Raw genomic sequence first — 26,384 nt, forward strand, 5'->3', positions numbered from 1 at the left:
ACATTTCATATTTGCTGAGCTCATGAGCAGCCTCATTTAGTCTGTATAACAAAGATAACTGAACTGTATTGTGTTATGGGTAAAAGCATAGATGCGTTGGACATGCCTGGGTTCTCCAAATTTCTTATTTCCCTATGTGATCATAGGCAAGTTACTTAACATTGTTGAGCTTCAGTTTCCTCATCTCTAACATGGGATCAGTTTTGATTATTGGGTGTGATTAAGATAAAAGGAACTTATATATTAAGTACTTATATATCTGGGATTAGATACTAGATGATAATTGGTTTTATTATTATTTTTAGACATTGAGATCATATTTATTTTACAACTCTTATGCTAGGAGACTTAGAATATTTTCCCTTTTAAGTCTCACCATGGATCTAGAAGTATCATATGTTGAAAAGATGTTTTTGGCATCTTTAAATATCTTATGTTAGGATAAAGGACTTTGAGTTTCCAGAGCCAGTGATAAGACCCAGATACTAGGAATTTCTTTTTCTGGGCTCTTCATCTCATCCCTCTCGCCTCCTCAATATGCCACTACTTCCTTTCTGACTCTCCTGTATCGTCAATTTTACACAGTATTCATTTCTAATTACAAACAGACATGATTTATTATCTTCCAACTAAAGAATCCTCTCTTGAACACAAAGTTTCTATCAGCTTTTCTGTCCCTTTTAACCCTTAAAACTGTGTGAACCTAAGATGTAGAGACATGTAGAGAAGACCTGAATTGAAAATAAGATGAGAAGTGTGACTGGTACTGGAGAAAAAGGTCTAGAAGGCTGTTATAAGGTCTTGGGCTTCTTTTGTAGGAAGAGAATTCCATAGAAGGGTTTTGAGCTGACAAACTGTACAGCCATTTTAGAATTGAGACCACTGTCTGAGATAGCTGGTCTGGTGCATATGCCATAGAGGCCAAGTTGGAGCCTGTTTGGAATCATCTAAATAAGCGGTGGCGTGATCTGACTTCTGATTTTGGACTTGGATCCAAAGGGACATGTTTCAGAGGAATTGCAGTAGTGGGACATACCTGTATATTTATAGGATGTCCTCAAAAGCAAGGATGAGAGGTTTTAAAATTGTGATGTGGGGCCTCCCTGGTGGTAAGGGGTTAAAGACAGTGCTGTTGAGCTATCACCAGCCCCTGCACCACAAGTTCGATCCCCAGCCATCCCCAGCCGGCTAGAGAGCTAACCCAACACAGCAGACTTCTCTGGTCTCACCCGCTGCTCCCCACAGCAGTATATTCAATGTATGTGCCATTTCTACTTCTCACTCTGTCTGGTGAATCCTTTCACCTTCCACACCTCTGAGTTACATCCCAGTTCTTGTATGCATAAATAAATAAACCTTAAAAAAATAAAATTGTGATGTGCTATGAAGAGAAAACCTGACTAGGAGGAAGATCTGATGTGGAGGGAATAGATTCAGTTTTGTTATTGTTGAATTCCTTTTTAAACATTCAGTCAGGAATATCTAATAGTCAGTGGGAAAATTGGATGCAGAAACAGTATGGAAATCTGGATTTGAGAGTCTGCTGCTTGAAGCTGCTATTGGAAGTCAGGGAACAGATTAGTGAAGTGTGCACAGTGAGGGCTTGTGGGGAAAAGGGCTGGAGCAGACGAGAACGCCTGTGAGGGTTCTTCTACAGCTCAGTGGGGAGGGGGATAAGAGAGGAATAAGAGAGCTAAATCCTCATCTTCCACTGTGGCAGGTCCCAGAGATACCGGAAAAGGGGAAATTCAGAAGTGGCAATGAAAGCATGCTACTTAGAAATAAGGTTATAAAAACTGAGTTGGGAAAAAAAAAAAAAAAACTGAGTTGGGAGAATTGAAGGTGATTCCTTCTGGGAAAGGAGGTTTCTGTTTGTTTTTGGTGAAAGGTGATAGGCTCTTGCAATTTTCCACAACAAGCCTTGTAGAGTTCTTTGGGTCTTTAAATGATGATGTAAAGCTTTGATAAGAGCAAGAAAGCGTGCTATAGGTCTGAGGCATTGGTGGGGGGTACAGGGAGATGGAGGAGGAGAAGATTAATAATGCACCACAATGGACTATGGTAATAGTGGATAACTGTGAGTGCTTTGTTCGTGGGAAAACTATGGTGACCATACCTGAGGAGGAAAATCCTGTATTATGAAAAAATAAACAAGTATATAAAGGTTTGTTTTTTTTTTAGTGATGCAAAACAGTGCGTTCAGGCTGTCTCCATTGCTTTGGGTGAAACAGTCATATGAAGTGCATCTGGGCACATGTTGCTTCCTGTGATTATTCTGTCACTGGAAACACAAACCCAGTAAGAACTTCTTTATGGAGAGGAGAATTGAGTATTAGGGACAGAGCCTGAGAGGACACTTCTTTTTTATGTATATTTCTGTGCACTTTAAATATTGAATCAAAAGTACTTGTGGGCCCTCCCTGGTGGCACAAAGGGTTGAGGCACAGCACTGTGAAGCTGTCCACACCCACTTCAGCACGAGTTCGATCCCCGAGTTCGATCCCCAGCCAGGGAGCTGACCCACAAGGTGCAGCAGCCCTCTCCTGTCTCACCCACTGCTCCCCTCAGCACTGTATTTCAGCCAACCTGCCTGTTCTGCTCCCCGCTCTGTCTCTGGTAACTCCTCTCATACCCCACACCTCTGGCTTGTAATCCAGTTCTTGTATACATAAATAAATGGATCTTTAAAAAAGAAAAAAATGTACCTGTAATACCAATTTAAAATAATACTAATTTTTAAAAGTAGGGGAAGGTTTGATCAGAGTTTAGGTGAGGTCGAGTTGAGCTGGTGAAAGCAGTGTCACAGGTGTGTTGGTGGGGACTGAGAGAGGTGCCACATAGAGTGCTGCGTAGCTCTGCGGCTGATTGTGAGGCTTTTCCCTTTTCACTGGTTCATTTTGGAGGTTATTTATTACTATCATTCAGTAATAATATTTTTGTAATTAGTGAAATAATTATAAAAAAGTGAGGGGTGATTCAGAAAATCACTGGCAATGAAGTGGATGAGAAGCCTGGGTGTTTGGAAAGGCATTGAAGAGATCAGGATGACAGCACAGGGGCAGGAGGAGAGGAGTCTGGGAGAGGCAGGACAAAAGTCGTGGAGGTCTGCTGGTGCAGGGAAGGGCCAACAGGCTGTGACTGCCCTGGGGACTAGTGTTTCAGCATGCTGGCTGTGAAGGGGTCCCCAGTCTGAAACAGCTCTGATTTGGGGCCATTTGTTTCTATTAGGGAGAAACACCACTGCACACGGCCTGTCGGCATGGTCTGGCCAACCTCACTGCGGAGCTCCTGCAGCAAGGTGCCAACCCAAACCTGCAGACAGAGGAAGCTCTGCCCTTGCCAAAGGAGGCTACATCCCTGACCAGTTTGGTGGACAGTGTTTACCTGCAGACACCACTTCACATGGCAATTGCCTATAATCACCCAGATGTGGTATCTGTCATCCTGGAGCAGAAAGGTATGTGGTTGAGATCACAGCCGATCACTTCACTGGTATATAGTGGTTTTGAGTAGTAAGTTACAGAGTTGCTACTTCTTCCTCTGGTGAGTTTTCTAAACCAAAAATCCCTAGATATGCATATAGTCCGGCTCCTGGCTTCTGTGTTACTCTGTTCATTTTCAGAACTCTGCCCATTCCACCTACTAGGTTACGATGCTAGAACCTCAAACCCTACTACTTTCTTTCCAAAGCCGTGCAAAATTTTACCTTGATGTGGGCACTGTCTTTGAGAACTCCACTGGGGCAGGTCCTCCACATACTCATCACTCTGCTCTGAGCCTCTGGCAGGAACAGCTAGAAAGAAGAGCATGGCAGGGAAAGCAGTGGGGTAGGCTGTCCCTCAGAAAGGAATCTTCAAGTTTCCACTTCCCTGCACCCTTGTTAAGGCCAGCCTTTGGGTTAGTTACTTATATGTTTATTTTGCACTGCTTGCAGAAGGAAATAGGGCTTTAGTTGTGCCTTTTTCTTGCTCACAGGAGTTTTAGTTGGGTAGGAGTTATGTATTAGGGAAAAGTTGCCAGGACTTGTTTTAATCCTTTTTTCACTAATCAGGTAATGTGTGTTTTCACTGTAGAGTTTGTTTTCCTTTTGTGATGATTATTTTATGCTTTCAAAAAAAATCCATCTTCTCCATAACCTTTGCTCCAAAATACTAGATTTATGGGTTTCTACTCCCACAAGAGTTATTGGTTTTCTTTGTATAGAAATGTCATGGTAGAGCCAGTTAGTCTGTTTGAAACTAAGCTGTTATTCTCTTGAGTGTTTTAAGTGTGATCCACAGAACAGTAAAACAAGTGCTCTTTTCCTTTTCAAACGTTTAGCTAATGCTCTTCATGCCACCAACAATTTGCAAATTATTCCAGACTTCAGCCTCAAGGACTCAAGAGACCAAACTGTGCTGGGCCTTGCATTATGGACTGGTAAGACTGTGTCAGAGGCGGTTGACATTCAAAGACAGGCAGACATCACAAGGGTGGGTGAAGGGGTGAGGTAGGGAGGTTGGAGCTAAACACTTAGTTGTAAATAACCTTTTTTGGGGGGGGGTTAAGTCTTTACTACCCAGCAGAAATCTGAGAAGGTGCGCGGGTATATTTGTTGTAAGATGCTGAGGAAGTGAGACACCCCCGAGCATGCACTAACCAGTGTGTTTGCTTCCTAGGCATGCATACAATTGCAGCCCAGCTACTGGGCTCTGGGGCTTGCATCAATGACACCATGTCTGATGGGCAGACTCTGCTGCACATGGCCATGCAGCGGCAGGATAGCAAGAGTGCACTGTTTCTCCTGGAGCACCAGGCGGATATAAACGTCAGGTAAGCTGCAGCAGCACTCTGTGCTACAGCTCCATGCCACTCTATTAGTGTGAAAGTTGTTTTCTTACATTGTTTTCATTTCTGTACAGTATTGATTTCTCTCCTCAGCGGTGGCCCCTGTAGTTCTCCCATCACCAGAGCACCCATGGTCCATCATCACCGTAGTCCCTTATACTCTTCCCTCCCCTGCTTTGACCCTCTTCATCCCTCTTCCCTGCTGTATGCTTCAAAACTGTGGTCAGCTTGCACGTGTTATCTTTCACCTGACACTTTGATCGGTTTCTGTGTTCCACGTGTAAGTGAAACCATCCACATTTTAACTCTACCACACTTAATTGAGATGTTTCAAAAGCAAAGCCTTGCTCATAAAAATATTTGTATTGCTACCGGATGGTTTCACTCATAGCAGGAGTATAATGGACCAGGCGAGAAAATAACAAAAATAATGAACAACCATGGACCAGAGACATTCTGTGGGGGTGTAGTGGGGAATGGGACCAAAAACGGAGGGGGGGGGAAGGGAGGGAAATGCACGGGACTATGGTGGTGGCACAGGGGTGATTTGGTGATGGGAAACCCGTGGGGATTACAATTGAGATGAAAAAAAAAATGTGCAAAATGATGTAAAAATAAACTTTTTAATAAAAAAAAATATTTGTATTGCTTATTAAGTAAAGGAAGGGCAACAATAGCTGAACAAATACAAATGCAGTGTTGTAATTGATAATAAGCATTGACTCTAAGAGGGAGTTGTACTTTGCTTTTTTTTTCCCCCAAAGATTTATTTATGCCTTCAAATACTGGGGTGTAGGCCAGAGGTGCAGAAGGTGAGAGGATTCACCAGAGACAGTGGGGAGCAGAACAGGCAGACTGAGTGAAATACACTGCTGAGGGGAGCAGCGGGTGGGTCAGGAGAGGTCTGCCGCGCCATGTGGGTCAGCTCCCTGGCCGGGATCAAACTCAGGCTGCAGTGACTGCCATAGCTTCATAGTGCTGCACTTTAACTCATTGCGCCACCAGGGAGAGCCCTGTACTTTGCTCTTAATGGAACCTTTCAAAACCAGTGCCCAGTAATCAGCAAATCTCACTTAAAAGGCCAATTTTAAGACCAGCTTTAAGTAAAACTTTATTGATTTACCATTGGTTTACAGTATTATGTAAATTTGGGGAGTATGGTTTCACACCTTGACATATACATGCTGCATTGCACCATACCCAAAGTTCTAGTGCCATCATGCTACTGCATTGACAGCCCTTTCCCCTCCCCCTGTGATTACTGCTATAGTTTTCACAGAATTTAAGAGTACTTTTGTTGTGTTTTGTTAGTTCTTTTGCTCTGGTTGTCTGTATCTCACATGTGAGAAAAATCATCTGGTGATTGTCTTTCACTTTCTGAGTCATTTTGTTTACCATTAAGTTCTGTCCATGTTGGTGCAAAAGTCAAGAGTATAACTTTTAACAGCTGAGTAGTATTCCATTAGGTATATATACCACAGCACCTTTATCCAGTTATCTTTTTTTAATTAATTAAATTTACTTATTTATATACCTGTTACATTGTTGTTCATTTTAAACCAGTGTTTATTTTCCCCATTTGCCAGTTCTCCCACACCCCATCACCCTAGGCCCCCGTGCTCCTCTCTCCCTCTGCAGGTCCCTCTCTCCCTCCCCTGTAGGATATCTCTGGTTTATAATTATTTGTTTTTGTTGTGTTGTGTTTTGTATTGTTACTTTTTTTCCTCTGTGTCTTATTGGTTCTCCTATATTCCTCCTATCATTGAAACTTTCAATATTTTTCTTTGTCCTTCTGACTTATTTCACTGAGCATGATCCCTTCTAGCTCCAACCATGTTGATGCAAATGGCATGAGTTTCTCTATCTTTTTTGATTGCTGAGTAGTATTCCATTGTGTATATATACCACATCTTCCTGATCCAGTTAATATATTTTTTGGGCATTGGGGTTGTTTCCAGGTTTTTTCTATTGTAAATAGTGCTAGAATAAAAATAGGGATGTGTCCAGTCATCTGTTGTGGGTATTTAAGTTGCTTCCATGACGTGGCTATTGTGAATAATGTTGCAGTGAACACAGGGAAGTATATGTATTTTTTAATTATTCTTTCAGTCTTTTTTTAAATTAATTTTCTTGCATCATTTATTTTTGGATAGTATTTGATATCTCCCTTCAGGCACAGTCCCCCTAGTTCTCCCATTACCATAGCACCCATGATCTATTTTCCCCATCTCTTGTGTCCTTCCCACCCCTTCCTGGCCCCTCCTCACTCTGAGATCTGTGGTCAGCTTGCAAGTGTTGTCTTTTTCCTAACCCTTCATTCCATTGTTCTGTGTTCCACATGTCAGTGAAACCGTCTGATATTTATCTTTTTCTTTCTGTCTTATTTCACTTAGCATAATCCTTTCTGCTCCAACCATTTGCAGCATTTATTGCTACAAATTATGAGTTTATCTTTTTTGATTGCTGGTTAATACTCTATATGTATATTTGCCACATCTTCTTAATCCAGTCATCTGCTTTGAAGCATTTGGGTTGTTTCCATATCTTAGGTATTGTAAATAGTACTACAGTAAACATAGGGGTGCAGGTATCCTTTTGAATTAATGTTTTTTCTCCTTGGGGGAGATTCCCAGGAGTGAAATTGTTGGATCACATGGTAGATCCATTTTTAGTGTTCTGAGGGACCTTCATACAATTTTCTATAGTGACTGGACCAGTTTACAATCCCTCTGCAGTATAAGATGGATTCTTTTTTCTTCATATTCTCTCTAGCACTTGTTGCTTACAGTTGTCCTTTTTTTTTTTTTTCCCCCCCATGGGCCATTCTCACAGGTGTGAAGTGGTATCTCATTGTGGCTTAGATTTGCACTTCCCTGATTATAAGTGATGTTAAACATTTTTTCAGTATGCCTGTTTGCATTTCTGTGGAGAATTGTCTTTTTAGCTCTTCTACCCGTTTTTGATTGGGTTGCTTTGTTTTTGTTGAGTTGTGTAAGCTCTTTGTAGATCTTTGGTTTCAGTTACATGTGTGCAAATATTTTTTCTCATTCAGTAGGGTGTCTCTGTTTTAGTTGCTGTCTCTTTTACTGTATATTGATAAGAACTTTTTATTAATTAAGATTTTTTTTTAATTTAATCATAGAACTAGGGTGTGGTCAGAGGTGCAGGGATGAGAGACAGACTAGGGAGCAGAACAGGCACATTGATGAAGTAGTATACTGCTGAGGGGAGCTGCGCCATGTGAATCAGCATCCTGGCTGGTGATCAAACTCATGCTGCAGTGACTGCAGATCGCTTCATAGTGCTAAGACTTTAGTTCATAGTGCTAAGACTTTAGTTCCTGCGCCTCCAGGGAGGCCCTGACTATACTTTCTAGAAGGCAGAGGGACAGGTTAAACTTTCCCAAGAGAATATGAGTGTGAGTGATGTTTGTTTAGTGAATTCTGGCCTCCTTAACCTTTGTCTCAAGCTACAAACATTGGTTTTGGTGTAATTGTCCTAACAGGACGCAGGATGGGGAGACAGCCCTTCAACTGGCCATCAGAAATCAGCTTCCGCTTGTGGTGGATGCCATATGCACACGAGGAGCTGACATGTCCGTGCCAGATGAGGGTGGGAACCCCCCACTGTGGCTTGCACTGGCAAATAATCTGGAGGACATCGCATCAACTCTGGTGAGACAAACTCAACTTTTTGAGATATTTTGTATCAGAGATGGATTTGGTCCTCTAGAACAATCTCAAGGAGCAAGAGATCTGCCAAGTAACAAGCAGGGCCAAGAATAAGCAGTTCAAAGTCATGTTAAAGAATCGTGCAGTTCTACACAATAATGGCAGAAAATTACCAAGAAGCAAGAGAACATTTCCTTAGGTGTCTTCTCCTGAGGTGGGTTAATTTAATGTGGGCTGCCCTCACTGTCACTATACTGATAAATATCCAGATCTCAGGTTTGTGTCCTTTGTTCAGAAGACAGATCCAAAAGTGAGTTAATTAGCTTTCTGGAGGGCCTGAAATGCCATCTTATGGCATTTTGCACTGGAAACTTTACCCAATTGTTATCGAGATTACCTGTTAATAACAGGTATGTGTTATTGAGACCTTATGGATACATGTGTGTGCACATGTGTTTTCTGTGCCATCTAGAACACAGCTGTTGAGTGCAGTGATGGAACATACCTGACTTAACACTTCTTAAGCCCACCCAATAGGACCTATTGCAATAATGCATCAGATAGGTTTTAATCAGTATTTGTAAAGCTAAATGGTACTAGTTAATTATCAACTGCATCTAGCCTGAAAGAAAACAGATATAAAAATTGTACATAGAGCTCAGTGATGGTAATAAAACTGTTTGTCTTCAGTAGCAGTATTTGTAAGTAATCTGTGTTTTCCCTCAGGTCAGACATGGTTGTGATGCTACTTGCTGGGGCCCGGGACCTAGTGGATGCCTTCAGACACTTCTACACAGGGCCATTGATGAAAACAATGAACCTACCGCCTGCTTTCTTATTCGCAGGTGTGAAGAAGCTATGTATCTCTTCAGATTTTATTCAGCTTATTGCAAACTCACTCTAAATTTTAACCTACCTACAAACCTGACAAACCTCTGACTTTCAGTAGTCAGAGGATCACTGTTCTGTTAAGGCAAGACAGCAAAGGGTCAGGCTCACTTGTGGGAAGAGGGACTTATGTGCTCAGATCAAAGAATCTGAATGCTAAGCCATTTTCTTGCTTTGGGACCAGTTGGGCTCTTGTATTCCTATTAGGCCAGTTCATACTGTGAAGCCAGGATGCTCGGGTGGAGGAGACCAGATGGCTTCTATAGAGTCCCGCCCCTATACATGAACTCTAAAAGGCTCCATGGGCTCTCAGAGTGCAGGATGTGTGAGGGTCAAGGCTGTTCAGGAAACTTTCAGAGCAGCAGTTATCAAACTTTAAATGCGTGAACATTCCCCATTGTCCTAAGTTGCCCATATGAATAACTAGAAAAATCTGTTGGTAGCTGTGGTGGGGTGGAGGTGGGGGCTAGCCAGCCGTATTAGAGGAGAGACCGAGGTCAACTATACATAGAAGTGGCAGCAACTTTTTTGTTGGGTGAAGTGAAGCTGTACGTTTGTCAGCATGCCAGTAAAGTAGGTAGTCACCTACCTGTTAAATCTGTCTTTTCATTGCTTCCATCTTTCAGTGGCTGTGATGTGAATAGTCCCAGACAGCCAGGTACTAACGGAGAAGGCGAGGAAGAGGCCAGAGATGGACAGACTCCCTTGCATTTGGCAGCCTCCTGGGGGCTAGAAGAGACAGTACAGTGTCTCCTGGAGTTTGGTGCCAACGTAAATGCACAGGTATGGGAAGTTTCTCTTCCCCAGGGAACTAGATGGTAACCCAAGAATTAGGGAAATCTCTTATGACAAGGACCCTTGTAAATTTTCCAGTCCCAGACTTCACCGTTGCCATAAATGGGGCTGCAATACAGAGAGATTGACTTCCGCTGAGTCATACAACCTGCCTAGAAATGTTAATGATTTCAGGTTAAGACATTTCTTCTTTGTGCCTTTGTCCTCTCTACAGCATGAGGAAAATGTGTTTTGCCTTCTACTCTTGTTAGTTAGAGATTTCCACTTACAGTTTGTTCTAGTCCTAAGCTAAGTACTGTTTGGGAGAATTCTCCGTTAGTCAGTTGAGCACCCCTGGGTTTCATTGCTTGCTGCTCTGCAACATTCTAGCCAGTGAAGACTTTTATATGCTGCCCTGGAGCCAGATAAGGACTGTGTAACATGTAGAGTTCAGGCTGACTGAACATTTTCTAAACCAGAAGATCTGTGTGTTCGCGGGGTTACTGGAGTGTGGTACAGTGAAGGAGGTTTTCTGTCATTTCTGTGTTTGGCCTCTTTACAAGCCAGTTTCAAACACTGTGGTAGTATTGATTCTCAGGACCAAATTTGATTTTAAAATTATCCCTCTTCATAATTTTTCTGAACTTTGTTTCACTTGGACATTGGAATCTGCGCTTGGTGCCCATAGGATGCAGAAGGAAGAACACCTGTCCATGTGGCCATCAGCAATCAGCACAGTGTCATCATTCAGTTGCTGATTTCTCACCCCGACATCCACTTGAATGTACGAGACAGACAAGGGCTGACTCCTTTTGCCTGCGCCATGACTTACAAGAACAACAAAGCAGCCGAGGCCATTCTAAAACGAGAATCTGGGGCTGCTGAGCAGGTGAGTGACCGACACCTAACGATTTCCACAGTGCCCTGAGCACAGCAGAACCTGTTAGGACACTAACCAAATGTCACCGGTTAAACAGGCCTCCCATTCATTTTGAAATCATACTCCCTTTATCTTTAAATGCGGCCATTCAGATGTCTGTCAGTGCCGAGGAGATTTGACTGGTCTTACTTTCTGTCAGCAGTTGGTGGTGCCACACGAAGAAGGAAGTGGGAGCAACCAGGGCCAGAGATAGGAGAGCTGGAGCATGTACAGCGGGGCTCACTGATGCTTTTGCTTGGCGACTTTATTGCCTAGTAGTGACTGTCTTTAGAAGCCTTCAGTAGTACTTTGAGAGCTTATGGTGTGATGTTGGGGCAACTTTACTTTAGAGGAATTGTTACCACTCGGTTTAGCAGCTGCCATTCTCCTTGTTTTTTGTGGTTCTGCACCAGCCACTGAATGGTGAATTATTGATCTGTGACAACAGATTGAGTAGGAAATGACAACAGACACTAAAGTAGGAACGGGGGTGGGTAGTTAAGTTAGTCCTGCAGACACTTGAATCTCAGCTATTACTTAGAATAGTGCCAAGACTTAGGACGGTAAAATGGAAACTTGGGACCTGAGCAATACCTGAGTGGTATTTCAGACTTCACTTTCCTTTAGCATTTGTGCAGACTGTGTAGGTGTTAATCTTACTCTTGTTCACATGGTATAAAACCTTCACAAATGGAGATCGTCAGCTCACATCCCTCTTCATCTAGTACAAAACTGCTTTACTACTGCTTTAGTCTTGGTGGTTGTTGTTTTTCAGATTGCTGCTGTTGACCAGTCTTTTGCAGATACAGGCACATTCTGGGTGTGTGTATGTGTGTGGGAGTGTGATGTCTGCGGCATGTTGGTGTCCACCTCACCCCTCACTGAGTGCAGTGTAGATGACAGCTCATAGAATTACAGTCTCCGTGTTTTGATTTGAGTGAGCTTTTGCTTCCTTTACACCAGTGGAGCAAAGTCTGACATGTAATTGGCTGCCTGCTTCCTTGTTGTGTCTTATCTTCCTCTCATTCAATAAAAGAGGAAACTTAACGGAAGGTGTTTTGACTGCTCACCATTCAGGTGGTGGTGTGAGGACACTTATTTTAGCCAAATAAATTTCCATCTTTGCTTTTCTCCAAGCATGCTAATAATTGTGGTGCCTGCTTTTCCCTGGTCATCAGGTTGTCTTTCTTGACTTTCCAAGCGCAGCTTATGAGGATGCCAGGCCATTTTCTATCAGGATAGTGGCTCACTTCCCCTGACCACATGAATGAGACCACATGTGTGGTCAAGTGCACAAATGTGTAAATTGGGGAAGCTGCGTGGGCAGGGAACATTTAGTATTAAGACTGGGGAGAGAACATCTTGAAACCAAGGGAAGGAAAACACTGACCAGTGGCCGGTGGTCTCCAGTGGTTAGCCCAACTGGTAGGTGCTCAGGGTGCACTTGCAAGGAAGCCCACTAATATTTTGGCTCCCTCTTTACTGCCTTAGGTGGACAACAAGGGCCGGAATTTTCTTCACGTGGCCGTTCAGAACTCTGATATTGAAAGTGTCTTGTTCCTGATCAGTGTCCAAGCTAATGTGAATTCCAGAGTCCAGGATGCTTCCAAATTGACCCCTTTGCACCTTGCTGTCCAAGCAGGCTCAGAGATTATTGTCCGCAATTTGGTAAGTGTCACTGAAATATGCTGCAAGTAACGTGGACAGAGCATACTGCAGAGCTGTGTGTGATCTCCTCTCCCCTGGGGTTTTGCCAGGGGTTCAACCAGTACACCGGGGAAAACAGGTGTGCCAATGAGCAGCCCATCCTAAGGCCCCTGCAGGCTGCTTGGTGGGCAGAAACTGGAGTGAGGCCTTGAGGGAAGACAGAGTGGGAACAGGAAGTAGGCGTGATCCATTTCAGGGTCTGCGTGCTCTGTGTGAGGTCTTTAACCGGTGCTTTCCAGTGAGTGAGTTCTCTTAATTCTCAAAACTAGAGGACATTGTTTACATGTTACAAAGGATAAAATTTAAACCCAGATTTTCCCCTCAAAGATGATTATCTAATCAGCAGTGTAGTTGAGGGCCTGCCTTTTCCAGCCTAACATAAAGCCAGAGGAGGAATTTGAGCAAAGATGTGGAGACTGGAAAGTGTCTGTGAAAAGTAGAAAGATTTGATTGAAATTTGAGTAGAGAGTACAAGATGCTGTAGGAGAGGTGGATAGAGACTGGATTGTATAGTGTGGTGTTTCAGAACCACAGCTGTGAGCAATCTTTATACTTGAAGCAATGGAGAAACTACTGTATGTGTTTGAGCTGGGAACACGGTCAGAGCCAGGGCCAGGGTACCGGTCACCTGGTTGACCGGAAGAGCTGGTCTACTTGTGCCTCCCACCAGCCTCAGTGCACACTTCAGAACTGGCCCCTGAGGCACCTGACCAGCCTGTGGTGCCCTGGGATACTTGCTTTTTGAAAAATATTTTTGGAAAAAATGTTTATGACTTGATATGTGTTAGATATAAAGGAAGATTTATCTGGGATCACGGGGCTGAGGTGGGGACAAGGTCACAGTGAAGAGGCCTAGGGGCAGCAGTAGCAAGGAGGGATGGAATTGGGAACTAATTTTGGAGGTGCATCTGATGGAAACCAGGCACAGACTAGATGAGGGGGCATGAGGTGGGCCTGGAAATTTGGGGGAATCAAGCCACGTAGTCATCAGTGTACCTGCCACTCTAATTGAGACCCTAGAGGAGTTTGAGGATCATGGCTTCTTCACCAGGGTCATGCCCCTGCCTTACTAAGGCATGATCTAACAGGTCACAGGTTCCTGAAAACAGTTCTTCCAAACAGTGGCCATGTGGTCTTCCCTCTGTGACTTGGGAGACTGTTTACCCAACCCTCTCACCCTACCCCCAGTTAACCCACTGTAGGGTAGCTATGGTCTTTCACAGTACTAGTGACCCCTCTGGAACTTGGAGTGATTTGACTGGGTGCCTGGAGAGGCAGGAGGTCCAGGGGGGCTGGGACTCAGAGGTCAAGGTCAGAAATACAGGAGCTCACCGAGCCTGGCAGCTCCCGGGATGGGTGCTGGCACATGTGCAGGAGCCAGGGTAGCCTCAGGCCTCGGGAGAGACAAACTGGGTTCTGATGTAAACAGTAAATGATCTGTTAACAGCAACTAGCAACTGTCTTCGGGACTTTGCAGAAAGTGGATGATGAATGAACCTCAAATACTGAAGGGACAGGATGTTATTTAAAAGTCCTTTGATCTTGCCTTTGATTTTGTAATTCTTGGTTATTTTATTTTTAAAAGAAATGTAAAAGTTGTACATGCTTATTGTAGAAGAACTTAAAAACACAATGTATAAAAAAGTAAATAGAGCTGCCTTTGACCCCAAGCTTTCTGAGCTGGGTATATATGCTTTTAAATTTTTGTATCTGTGTAGTCTCTTTTTTTCTCTGAATGGAGTCATGCTCTCATGCTGTCTTCAAACTTGCCTTTTTTTTTTTTTTTTTAAGATTGATTTATTTACACATACAAGAGCTGGGGTTTTGGCCAAAGGTGCAGGGGGTGAGAGGACTCACCAGAGACAGAGTGGGGAGCAAAACAGGCAAATCCACAAAGTTCACTGCTGAAGAGAGCAGCGGGCAGGTCAGGAGAGGTCTGCTGTGCCCTGTGGGTCAGCTCCCTGGCCAGGGATCGACCTTGTACTGCAGTAGCTGGCAGTAGCTTCATAGTGCTGAGACTTAACCCCTTGTACCACCAGAGGCCCCAATTTGCCTTTTCAGAGTGTACCGTCTATAATCATAGAGCTCTCACCATGTTAAGCCATACTGGTTTTATCATTTATTTTTAAAGATTTATTTATTTATGCATACAGAACTGGGGTACAGGTCAGAGGTGCAGGGGCAGGGAGAGGATTCACCAGAGATAGAGTGGGGAACAGAACAGGCACATTGATGAAGCACACTGCTGAGGGGAGCAGCAGGCTGGACAGGAGAGCTCTGCTGTGCCATGTGGGTCAGCTCCCAGGCTAGCTAGAGTATGGAACTTGTGCTAGCAAGAGCTTGATAGCTCTGTCTTTAACCCCTGCATCACCAGGGAGGCCCCAATATTTCCCTGTAATGTTGATGAGAAAACAATCCCAGCCAGCATTGAAAGACAAGACTTGAGTTGAGGACCTGTTTTCAATATACTTCTTTTTACTTGAAGTAGCAGTTTCAAAGACCCCATCAACAATATTACTTGGACTTAATGTACTCAAGAGAATTCAGTGTCCCCGGGAATGGCTTTTTGACATTCCGGTAGATTCCAGGTTGCCTTTGGGATGGTTTGCCGGTGTATGCCTCTGCGGAAGTGTGTGTGAAGACCCTTCTGCCTCCAGCTTTCCCAGAGGACAGGCAGGGTTGGCCCCTAGGTGGAGCCTTGATGTCAGTGGTAGAGACTAATCATGTAAACATCAACAGCTGCTTGCAGGAGCCAAAGTGAATGAACTGACCAAGCACCGACAGACTGCCCTCCATCTCGCTGCCCAGCAGGACCTTCCCACCATCTGCTCAGTCCTCTTGGAGAACGGAGTGGACTTTGCTGCTGTGGATGAGAATGGAAATAATGGTAATCCGCAGTTTTCCTGTTTCCAGTGCTGAGCACCCCAGCACTCCTCTGTTCTAGGAGTGAGGCTCGTTGTACCCTGGGGTCTGTGTCCCGTCAGGAGGCTGGCTTTCTCATAGGCGCAGAGCTGACCGGAAATGCTCTGAACCGAGCCCTTGGCAGCCTCTTGCACTGAATGATAAGCCGAGAAACCTAAAGTGGCTTCTTATGAAATCATTAGAAATCATCTCCAGGAGCAGACAGCAAAGACACATAAGGTTCCACTTATCATTGATTATTGGGAGGGGGTGGAGGGCAACTAGAAAGGATGATGGATGGCCAGTGGCTGCTCTGACTGAATCCCATTTAGAGGGAGGTTTGAGAGGGTGAGGAGGGATATTCGGTATCTGCTTCTGGGTTTACACAGTTAGAGGATTTAATCCCCAGCTCTGCATCTTGCTGTCATGCATGGACGGCTCAACAACATCCGGGTCCTCCTGACAGAGTGCACTGTGGATGCCGAAGCCTTTAATCTCCGGTGAGTGTCTGGCCCAGGACAGAGGCCGGGGCTGCCCCTCAGAGCTGGCTGTCACCAGTGCCTTGCATCAGCCCCCGGTGCATGCTGCAGATTGGTTACTAGGCCACTGGACCAGCCTTTGCTGCCCAGGCTTTTTTTTTTTTTAATATTTTTTAGAAAACTTCTATGACTTAATAATATGATTTAGATTATAATCCTTAAATCATACTGCTCATAGAAATGTTCGTATGATGTCTGTGGCAAATACATAGCTAACTCTCCCAGTTTATTTTCTCAGAGGCCAGTCGCCACTGCACATTTTGGGACAGTACGGCAAAGAGAATGCAGCAGCCATCTTCGATCTCTTCCTAGAGTGCATGCCTGAATATCCTCTGGATAAGCCAGATACAGAAGGAAACACAGGTAGGTAATAAGTTGTCTGTCTGTGCTCCTTGCTCCCTGGGAAAAGCAGAGCCCAGATACATGTCGCTGCTTAAGGTAGGCAGCCCAGTGCATGTGGATGGGGCTCACTGAACACCTGTTACGGGGCTGGAGTTCGAATCTGCAGCTTGTGACGCACAGTCACGTTTGGAATGTGCCTGGTGCTCTGAGCCATCCGCCTATCCAGGCCCGCTCAGATGTTTTTATTGCCCTCATGCATCTCTCTTATCTGTCAGCAAGGTCTCTGAAGAGAGAGAGAATATAACCACGGCATAGATGCTTGACATGCTTTGAAAATATGGCAAGTTATATACAGATAGAAAAGCTGATGTCTTCTTGACCAGTTACTCAACCAGCCTTTCCTGTGGTGGTGTGCTTCCTACCACAGTCACTCTACATTTGAGTAGTTTCCACAGGTAGCCAGTAAGGTAAGCCATGCATGTAGTACGCCAGTCTTTCAAAAAGGAAACACACACTGAACAAGATGAACCCCAGGTGCCTTTCTCCCTGGCCTGGAGTGTCTCGGCATGTTGCTGCTGCTACACTCCCACCCGTTTATCCATGCTAGACTGTGCCTCCTTGGCCTGTGGTAGAAATGCAGTCTCCACGGGGCTTCCTGAACCTCAGTATGGGACACATACTCTCTTACCGGTTCTTGGCTACAGTACACAAACGTGTTTTTAATCTGGTAGTGATGAGCTTGAGCCCCAGAGCAGTCAGCTTCTGGGAGTGAGCGTGCTCTGGACCCAGCGTGTGTGCAGTGGGCACCATTGCCATGGCAGGCTAGGTGAGCAGGCGCTTCAGGTTACAGACACTGGCTTTCAAATACTAGCTCTGTCACCTAGTGGGGTGAACCCAGGTAAACTCTGTAACCTCTCTGTGCCTCCCTTGATAACGGCAACAATAACCCTCAGTCTCCTGGGTCATTCAGAGAATTGAATGGGAGAATTAAAGGTGAAAGTAAGCAAAGGAGAGCTGCTATTAGCCTGGGTATCCGGACAGTGGCTGCAAAAAGGCCTGGCTGGACCTGGGCCTACACAGGAGGGAGGCCCCAGAGGGGAAAGCATGCTCTCCATGCTGATGTTTCTCCAGCTGTCCACAACTCGGAAGTCTTTAGATTTAGTTGCATTGCATGAGAAGAGCTTTGTCCTTTGGGGTAAGTCTAGTGGCTTCATGAAAGGAAGGCAGCTACCAATGGCTGTTTCCCCTTCAGCGTTTAATCCCTTCTCAGTGCTCTTTTAAAGCGTATTTCAGAACTCTGCAGCCCCCTGGCTTGCAGCCAGGCCCTTGCCTAGGAGGTGCTGCACAGCCTCTGGTGGGCTCCTCGGAGCTGCAGGATCTCGGTGTGTCAGTGGGGACTTCACGCCGACGCCCGGCCGGGGCCTGCCTGGCAGAGCGTGCTGGGGCCAGGTGTGCAGTAGCCCTGCCTGCTTTTCTTTTCCAGTGCTGCTCTTAGCATACATGAAAGGGAATGCCAACTTGTGCCGTGCCATCGTCCGATCTGGGGCCCGCCTTGGGGTGAATAATAACCAAGGAGTCAACATTTTCAACTACCAGGTTGCCACCAAGCAACTTCTGTTTAGACTCTTAGGTGAGTGATCGATTTTCTGCTCTTTCATTGTAGGCACTGATTGGCCGGGTGTGTTGGTAATCTTTAAATCTCAGGATAACCCCCTCCAAGGGTGGAAGTAGTTTTCCAGGCACTGTTTGGGTCTTTTTCTGTGAATGAGCTAAGGGACTTTCCGTCAGAGGGGCTGGGGAGGGTGGCTGTTAGCAATCCCTTTTCAGAGCGCTGCACTTGGGGGCCCTGTCACTTTCTCTCCTTCTGGGCTCCTACCAGAAATCTGCCAACAGCCAGCAGTTAGGTCTTTCTCCCAGGGTCTCTGAACTGCTTATCTGCATACCCTTCCTCCTGCAGCTGACTCAGATTCTCTGTAGCCTTCCCGTGGCTTTCCACCTCAGCCCCACTGACTCTTCCTTCTCTGTGTCCATCTTGCGGCGAGAATGTCACTCTTCCTATGTGCAGGTTTTTTCTCCTCCCTGTGGAGTTACAGAAAGAGTCAGAGTGCTCAGTGCCTGCCTGCATTGTGCTGCCTTCACCCACAGTGGAGACTAAGCAGGGTTATTACACAATGATATAGGCAGATAAATACCTTTAAAAAAAAAAAAGCAAACCTGGCTTCATGGCTGAGCCAGCGTAAGAGCACAGTGCTTCCATGACATCTAGTTTACTGTTTACCATGCACTTTTTTTTTTTAAGATTTATGTATTTATGCATACAGGTCAGAAGTGCAGGGGCGGTGAGAGGATTCACCAGAGACAGAATGGGGAGCAGAACAGGCGGATCAATGTAGCACACTGCTGAGGGGAGCAGCGGGCAGGTCAGGAGAGGTCTGCGGCACCATGTGGATCACCTCAGGGCCGGGAATCGAACTCACACTGAAGTGAAGCAGCTGTGGCTGGCTTGCAGTGCTGCACCCTAACCTGCTGTGTCACCAGGGAGGGCCCTCTTTGCCATGTGCTTTTAAAAGCTCAGAGTAGGAGCCCATCGCAGTGCTGGCAGGCAGAAGCCAGCCAGGAGTACATGATTCCTGCGCTGCTCCCTTCCGGGGAGCCCATTCTGCCACACACAGAACACACAGAACTTACAACAGAGCCTCGCATGTAGTTAGCACTCAGTGGATAAACACCAGTGGCTGCTACTATTACTACACTGGTAACCACCAACATAAGCTTCTGCTGACTCAACACTGAATGCCTCATCTTGTGTCTGTGTGCTGGACGTCCCACCAGAGACTGTCACGCCATCCAAACATGTGGGAGTCACCTCAGTTCCTTCCTGCTCCCTGCTTCCCTTCCACAGCCCTACTTCTCTTTACTCACCAAATCTTACAGAGTCTCCCTCCCTTTCCCTTGTCTTGGTCCCCTCCTTATTCCTCTTACCATTTAGCTATTACCAGTCTTCCTAAGGGTTGGTCTCTGCCCTGTGCCCCATGCCTTACGCTCGAGCTGCCCTAACAGCTTACATGCCCTCCAGACGCTGTGCCATGTCACTATCTGAACACACTATTTTCCTCTCTCCTCATCTCCCTGGCAAATACGGGTTCTCCACATCCACCTCTTCACTTTCCACATCCCACTGAGAGAATATTGTCCCTTCGCCCCCCAGGTCACTCTGATGTGTTGCTCTGTTTCCCGTGTTGCCATGTTCCCTGTGAGCTGAGGCCTGGCACGGTCACTGTGACAGGAGCTAGTTTTCTCTCGCCTGTGTTACAGACATGCTGTCCAAGGAGCCTCCGTGGTGTGATGGCTCCAACTGCTATGAGTGCACTGCCAAGTTTGGAGTCACGACTCGGAAACACCACTGGTAAGCCCACCCCGCCGCTCACCGGGGCCGAGGGGCTTCTGTTAGTGGCCTGGCTCTGCCCTTTTCACTGATGAGCCGTGAACCTGCCAGCACTCTAGTCTTCTGGCAAAACTCGCCCACACGCAGCGATGCGCTGACAGGACCGTGCACATGCCCAGGGTTGTGCCAGGAGCTACTGCCGGAGGGGTGGCGCTGGCCAAGGTGCTGCCCTCCCAGAAGGCGTGCTTCTGACCGCAGTCCGTGCTGCTCCGTGGGGAACTGAGCAGTGCCCAAGCACAGCAGACTGTTCTTTCGCTGTGGCTCACTGCTCCGTATCCTTAAAGTAAGAGCCTTCCGCAGCAGCACTTGGACCTAGTCACCTGCCAGGCTTTTGTGTTCTAGACTAACAGTGAGCAGCGGTGGCAGCCCGTGCTGGATGCTGTCTGCTGTCTGCGCTTCCGTTCCCCTCTCACCTGTCCTTCCTTTGCTTCCACAGTCGTCACTGCGGACGTCTTCTTTGCCATAAATGCTCGACCAAGGAGATTCCTATCATAAAGTTTGATCTGAACAAACCTGTGCGAGTTTGCAACATTTGCTTTGATGTACTGACTCTGGGTGGGGTCTCTTAGTGAGCCCCCAGGAGGGTCCAGGCCACTTCCCGGGTCACCTCCCAGCAGCTGCTCTGCTCACCAGCCTGACCCCACCCAGAGCAGGAGCTGGCAGTCGTCTTCCTGCAGCAAACGACTGGAATTAAGGACCATGGTGTGATAGACCCCATTGCAATGATTCTGTATGGTTGTCAGTGTCGGACTGTGATCGAGTTCACTAGCTGTTTTCATGAATCGGACCAGGCCATTTAGCCTAAGTGGTAAATGTGATAAGAATTAGAGCCCATTCTGCTAGCAGCACAACAAGGACACTTCAGAAACCATTTTCCCTCCCAGTAGCTTAGTGTCCATCTCAGAGCATTCATAAAGTCTTCCGTCTGGGCTAACTTACTGGGCAGAGCCTAACAGTAGGGAGCCGGCATCGGGCTGCTCCACGAGAGCTGCCTTTCCTCGAGGGTAAGTGCTGTGGACTTTTCTACACAGCGTTTTCATGACGAGAATAGGATCCTCTTGCCCTGAAGCTTGGTTTTGGGGGTTTTGTTTTCTTGGGTTTTTTTTTTTTCTTTTTTTGGGGAAAAGCTAAGCTGTATTTTTAGTGAGCTACCCCTTTAAAAAAGGTGGAATCTTTCTAAACAGGGTTCAAAGATGAGAGCTGAAAAATCGTGGCCTTAACAACTGAAAGCTTTACCAGTATTTATGCTACTCAGGTGTCAGGAGTGTGGTGTGGCTGTTGACACCTTCTAGCAGCATCTCATTTTCTCATCTTGCTGTGTCCTGTCTGTGGCATCCTCGGTCACTCTGCCACTAGAGAGTGGTGGAGGAAACGCACTTTTATTGTGCTGCACTTTTTATAGAGCTGCATTATTGGTGATTCCAATTTAAAAATTCCTCACACATTCATAAATCAGTGACTAATGATCAGCTTTGACTGGACCTCCACTCACAATACGTCTTAAAAGAAAAACTCCTGCATTTGTGTCATTTGGGGCAAGAATGTCACACAGCCCAGGTAATGAAGAGGAAGATCTCCAGCACCGAGCTGACAGGCTCATCTCCTTGACATGAATACTTCGACCGTAAACCTTCTCGAGTTAATACTGTGAGTGCTGTTGGTCCCGGGGCCCAGGGCCCGGGTCCCAGTTCTGTGTAGCTTGCCCTGCCCCACAGGAGCCAGTTGCCGAAGGCCCTCGCCAAGTACATGTGACCCCCTTTTGGAAGGCTCTGGCTTGTATGCTGAGTAAGGCCCCCAGAGCTTGTTGGGCCTTAGTCGCTGCTAGGACGTCTGTTAACCCTGAAGTGTTGAACTTTTCTTTTGAAGGTTTGGCCAGTTTTTAAATGCACACTTAAAGAGAAACTTCTACCACTACTTAATAAAACAAAACAAAAAAACACAACTCTGAGGTGAATAATAGCGTTGTAGAGTTATACTCAAAGAATAATAATCTCAATCATATGTGCTGATTTTTTTTCTCAGACATTTAATAACCACTACATTTTTTGCATCAATGAAGTATGACTGTATATGTAAAGGGACTAAATATTTTTTTTGCAACAGCCTGTTTGTTTGTTTTTGGATAGTGGTGGTATGTCCTCCATGTTGCTGTAGATTTATATATTATATTGCCTAAATATGTGTGTAAAATGAGCTGATAAACCAGAGTGCTACTTTTTTTTAATATTCCTGTGATTTATAAGATATATATGCTTTCCATGTTAATATGAGCTTGTGTATAATATTTAAAAGAAAGCATTAATTAGAAGAGCTCCCCTGTGAAGTATTTCATACGGAATTTTTATGGAAAACACCGCGTCTTGGCAAACCCTTGACCATGTGAGGCATGTGGTCACTTTCCATTTTCTATTTGAATAGGGCCACGAGGAAGTAGGGCTTAGTTAGGTGGCTTAATTTTTCATTGGAAAGGGAAATGATGATTCTTCTGTATGAATTGATTGGTTGGTACTTGAATACTTGCTCTTTTAACATTCATGGTAGAGAGGATGGGAATTCAGTCAGGGATGAGGTTGATCCCTGCCCTACTAATTTCACTAACAATCTTGCCTCTAATTGCACTTAAAATCATGTCTAAAGTACATTGAGTCAAGTTTTTATTTCTCCCCAGAGTCTAGGGATAGATAAGGTACTGATCAGTTGTGGACTGGGGAAACATTTTCTGCATTGGCTTCACAGTCCTTTTTTGTAAATCTGGAAGAAGCACCTTTCTGCAGTCTTGGAGACCTGGCCGCCTGTGCCAGCGCTCAGTGGGCTGCAGGCAGCACGTTCCGGAGCGGCCGCTGCCCCGGCGCTCAGGCCCCTTTGTGCCGTCTCCAAGCCGGTGAGAGTGACTGTGGAACACTTTGCAGTTGTTGTTACATTTTAACTATAGCGCAAATACTAGTATTAACTTTTAATTTTATTCATTCAGAAAGCTGTCAATTGTGAATGAGTAGACCAGGAGAATAAACTTTACTAAAATATAATTTGCTGCATCAGTCAACATTGTTATGCTGAATTAGCTTTTTAACTGCCTCTTGCTCATCACCAGGTTTATTATACGATGTATTCTAGACACTTTTTTTTTTAAGATGAAGGTACAAACCATGTGCTATATAAATTGAATAGCTACAACTAAATTGCTATGATCCTTAAAATGAATTTCCCACAAACTTAAGTGCCTACACTTAGGACTCTTTAATTTTTCAGTTTCTTTTTGGTGGTGTCTCAACTGAATGATGTCTTAGAACATGTGTACCATTTAGTTTGTTGCCTGTGCCCTGTCAATCCCAAATTAGCAACTATTTAAGATTGGATTCGATTGCTCAGCTCATCTGCCATATTCTCTCCAGGAGTATGGTCCATGTGACCACGAGTCCTCTACCTCAGAGCCCTGAGTCATTTTTGATCTCCCCATTCAGCCTCCTCACTCTTCTCCCTGAATGGGTCCCTGCAGGGAGCTCAGCGTGCTTGTGGGTTCACTCCTCCCGTTCACGGCCCACACCTGTTGTAGCAGAGTATTGTGCTGATCTTGTCTGTAGGCATGAGGTGGAAGGAAAATCTTGGCATGGGGAAGAGCCTTGATTCTATCTAGGTTTTTATTTTCTTTTTTGAGAAAAAGAGCACTGTTGAGCTGCCTGATGCTCAAACCTGAGAGGCAGACAAACTCCCCAGGTAATGGTAGCATGAGCAAGTAAATGTAATGTTCCCTGCCAGACCCACTGAGCTTCTGCTCGAGACTGAAGGAACTCCTGAGCCAAGCTTTCTTTCAGGACCTGGGAGCGCTTCCCTTGGGCTCAAGCCCCAGATGAACTAAACAGGGAGCTGGCCTGCCCTCCACCATCCCAGCTTTCTGAAGGGATATAGAAGCTACATTCTTGTTTTGTGGAAGGAATTGGTGAAGAGCTGGTGGCTTGACAAGATAAAGACTAAACAATTAAGTCCCCAGAAGTTGTCCTAGATGCCTTAAAGACTCTGGAGGATCACTGTACAGTTCCTCTTCTGTGTGGCATAATAATATATTAACCTGTTACAGTTGACAACACTGGTTTTCTGTAGCTAGGGAGTCTTGCGTCGGCAGACTGCGCGACTGAATGCCTTGTCCTTTCTTGGCAGATGTGTGGAGGTGGCAGTTACCATGACCTACGAGGGGCAAGGGCAGTAGCTGGGCGGAGGCTGCAGGCACACGTTTGGGTTGATCACCTCGGCTTCCAAGCCATGCAGGGTGGTGCTGAGTGTGGGATGCTGGCATTGAATAGGACCATGGCGCTTATCGGCATCTTTTCTTTGGAATCGTGTAATGGAATGTATTTTTCAAATACTGATATTTGCATTTTCTGTAACAATTCCTTATAATAAAAAGGTAAAATTGTGCATTTAAAGTGGAAACTTTAATAAGATCTTTGTAGTTACTTTTAATGCAGAAGTACCAATAAGCATTAAAAACAAATTTTAGAAACTCCTGACATGTGAATAAATTTCTTTAACAGCCACCATCTAGGAAAGTTTGAGTGTCCAACACTTCAGAAACACAGCAGCCAAAAAGTGGCTATTTTCAGCACAATGACCAGCTGCCTGGATTTACTGTTCTTTTGGCCAGGCTTCGGCTCATGGCATGATCAGCTGGGTGATCCCAGCTGCACCATCACTCACCCGACCTACTGAAGAGCCTAGAGGGCCTGAAAATGTCCTCTCTGACTACATCTACCCCCGAGGACCCACCCCTGTGAGCTTTCTGCTGGTCAGAGTCTGAAAGGAGGACTGGTGATGGGTTTCAGAGAGTGTATGCTGAGGAGGATCTGGAGTAATTTATTTGTCTTCCAATTTTGTTTACCCCAGGATCAAGCCAGCTAATGTGATTTTTTTTCTAGTGGCTTTCCTCACACAATGGACAGGCACTGTTAAGTGCTTCCACACAATTCCAGTAGCCCTAGTAGCCAACTTTGAGATGAACACTGGTCATAATGCATGAATGCAAACAGGAGTCGGTTACACAGCAGCTCCCACATATTTCGCCCAACCAGGGGACAGCACTGAATTTAGTTCAGTGGTCACTGACCAAAGCTGTTGGGCAAGTTCCACAATTCCTGTGCCTTAGTTTCACTATTTCTGTATCTATGGCATATAAGTGACCATGGTCCTCCCCAGCTTACAGAGTTGCCTTGAGGACGGCGATCACAATATGTTCTTACCCTCATGCAAGTCCACATCCATGTGCACATGAAGCGTCCCCTCCAGTGAGTACTGATGGGCCAGTGTATAGTGCCCTGGCCACAGGGAATGCTCTCAGGTGGGGCGTCAGCCCAGCGTTGTCACTGCAGAGTTCTGGACAGACAGCCCAGCTGTCCATGGGCTTTAGCCACTTGTCCTAGAGCTAAGATAGCAAGGGATAGGGACAATGGTCTGACTCCCACTGTTACACAGTCATGCTACGGTATGGAAAACCCTGGACTTGACACTTACTTCTGTGTTTTAATAGAAAGCTAGAATCCCAAAATGCTGATGTTTCAGTTGCCAAAATTAGCAATAGAAAAATAAAATTTATTGAAAAATTAAAAAAGACAGGGCCCTCCCTGGTGGTGCAACAGGTTAAAGTGCAGCACCATGAAGCTCACTGCAGCTTCCCAGTCGGGGAGCTGACCCACATGGCGCTGCAGACCTCTCCTGAGCCACCTGCTGCTCCCTTCTGCAGCGTATTTCAGTCACTCGTCCTATTCTGCTCCCCACTCTGCCCCAGGTGAATCCTTTTACCTCCTGCCCCTCCAGCTTGTACCCCAGTTCTTCATGCATAAATGAGTAAATCTTTTTTTAAAAAAGGCAGAATTACCATTTTCTTTTTCTTGTCAGAGGGCAGCTAGTCAGCCTGTTTTGACACTGCTCATTAGCATAGCAGAGAGAGCAGAAGTGAGTAGAAAATTCAGCTCCTGTGATGGCTATGGTCACCATCAGAAGCTGTGGTAGTAGCTATTTTCTTGTCCCTCTTTCTGGACCATAAAATGGGTCCCTCTCAAAAAAGGCACAGAGGCTAGTGAAAACATATTGTAACAGGGTGGTCCCTAGGAAAAGGGGAAGTTCCAGGTTCCCTGCCCCACCCAGAGGGAGGGTGGAGCTGAGCAGAGAAAAAGGAGAGAAGAGAAGAAAGCTGGATGGAGAGCTAGGAACCTGAGGAAGCCACATGGAGCAGCAAGCATGTGATGAAGAAACCATGCTTGTTTCTTGGCCCTGGACTGGTTAAGGCAGATGTGGGTGAGAGACCTGTAGGGAGGTGACTATGGCAGTGTTTATACTGATTTTGATTTTGCTCTTTTCCTCCCAGATTTGTCTGGCCATTT

The 26,384-nt window shown here is 45.5% G+C and overlaps 1 protein-coding gene across 2 annotated transcripts in view; it reads left to right on the forward strand.

Moving 5' to 3' along the window:
* ANKFY1 (ankyrin repeat and FYVE domain containing 1) overlaps positions 1-24,518 on the forward strand; it is a 70,786-nt gene extending 46,268 nt beyond the window's left edge. For both annotated transcript variants that reach the window (XM_004684758.2, XM_012726344.1), the window contains exons 12-25: positions 3,229-3,457; positions 4,321-4,419; positions 4,659-4,812; positions 8,333-8,501; positions 9,225-9,343; positions 10,013-10,169; positions 10,849-11,049; positions 12,571-12,747; positions 15,526-15,673; positions 16,097-16,187; positions 16,465-16,589; positions 18,052-18,198; positions 19,884-19,974; positions 20,450-24,518. In XM_004684758.2, the coding sequence (XP_004684815.1) occupies positions 3,229-3,457; positions 4,321-4,419; positions 4,659-4,812; positions 8,333-8,501; positions 9,225-9,343; positions 10,013-10,169; positions 10,849-11,049; positions 12,571-12,747; positions 15,526-15,673; positions 16,097-16,187; positions 16,465-16,589; positions 18,052-18,198; positions 19,884-19,974; positions 20,450-20,582 (2,040 nt within the window). In that variant the 3' untranslated portion in view covers positions 20,583-24,518. The remainder of the gene's footprint in view (positions 1-3,228; positions 3,458-4,320; positions 4,420-4,658; positions 4,813-8,332; positions 8,502-9,224; positions 9,344-10,012; positions 10,170-10,848; positions 11,050-12,570; positions 12,748-15,525; positions 15,674-16,096; positions 16,188-16,464; positions 16,590-18,051; positions 18,199-19,883; positions 19,975-20,449) is intronic.
* The last annotated feature ends 1,866 nt before the right edge of the window (positions 24,519-26,384 follow it).

Source organism: Condylura cristata, unplaced genomic scaffold (genome assembly GCF_000260355.1).
Source record: "Condylura cristata isolate star-nosed mole 26May11 unplaced genomic scaffold, ConCri1.0 scaffold00017, whole genome shotgun sequence".
Lineage (NCBI taxonomy): Eukaryota > Metazoa > Chordata > Mammalia > Eulipotyphla > Talpidae > Condylura > Condylura cristata.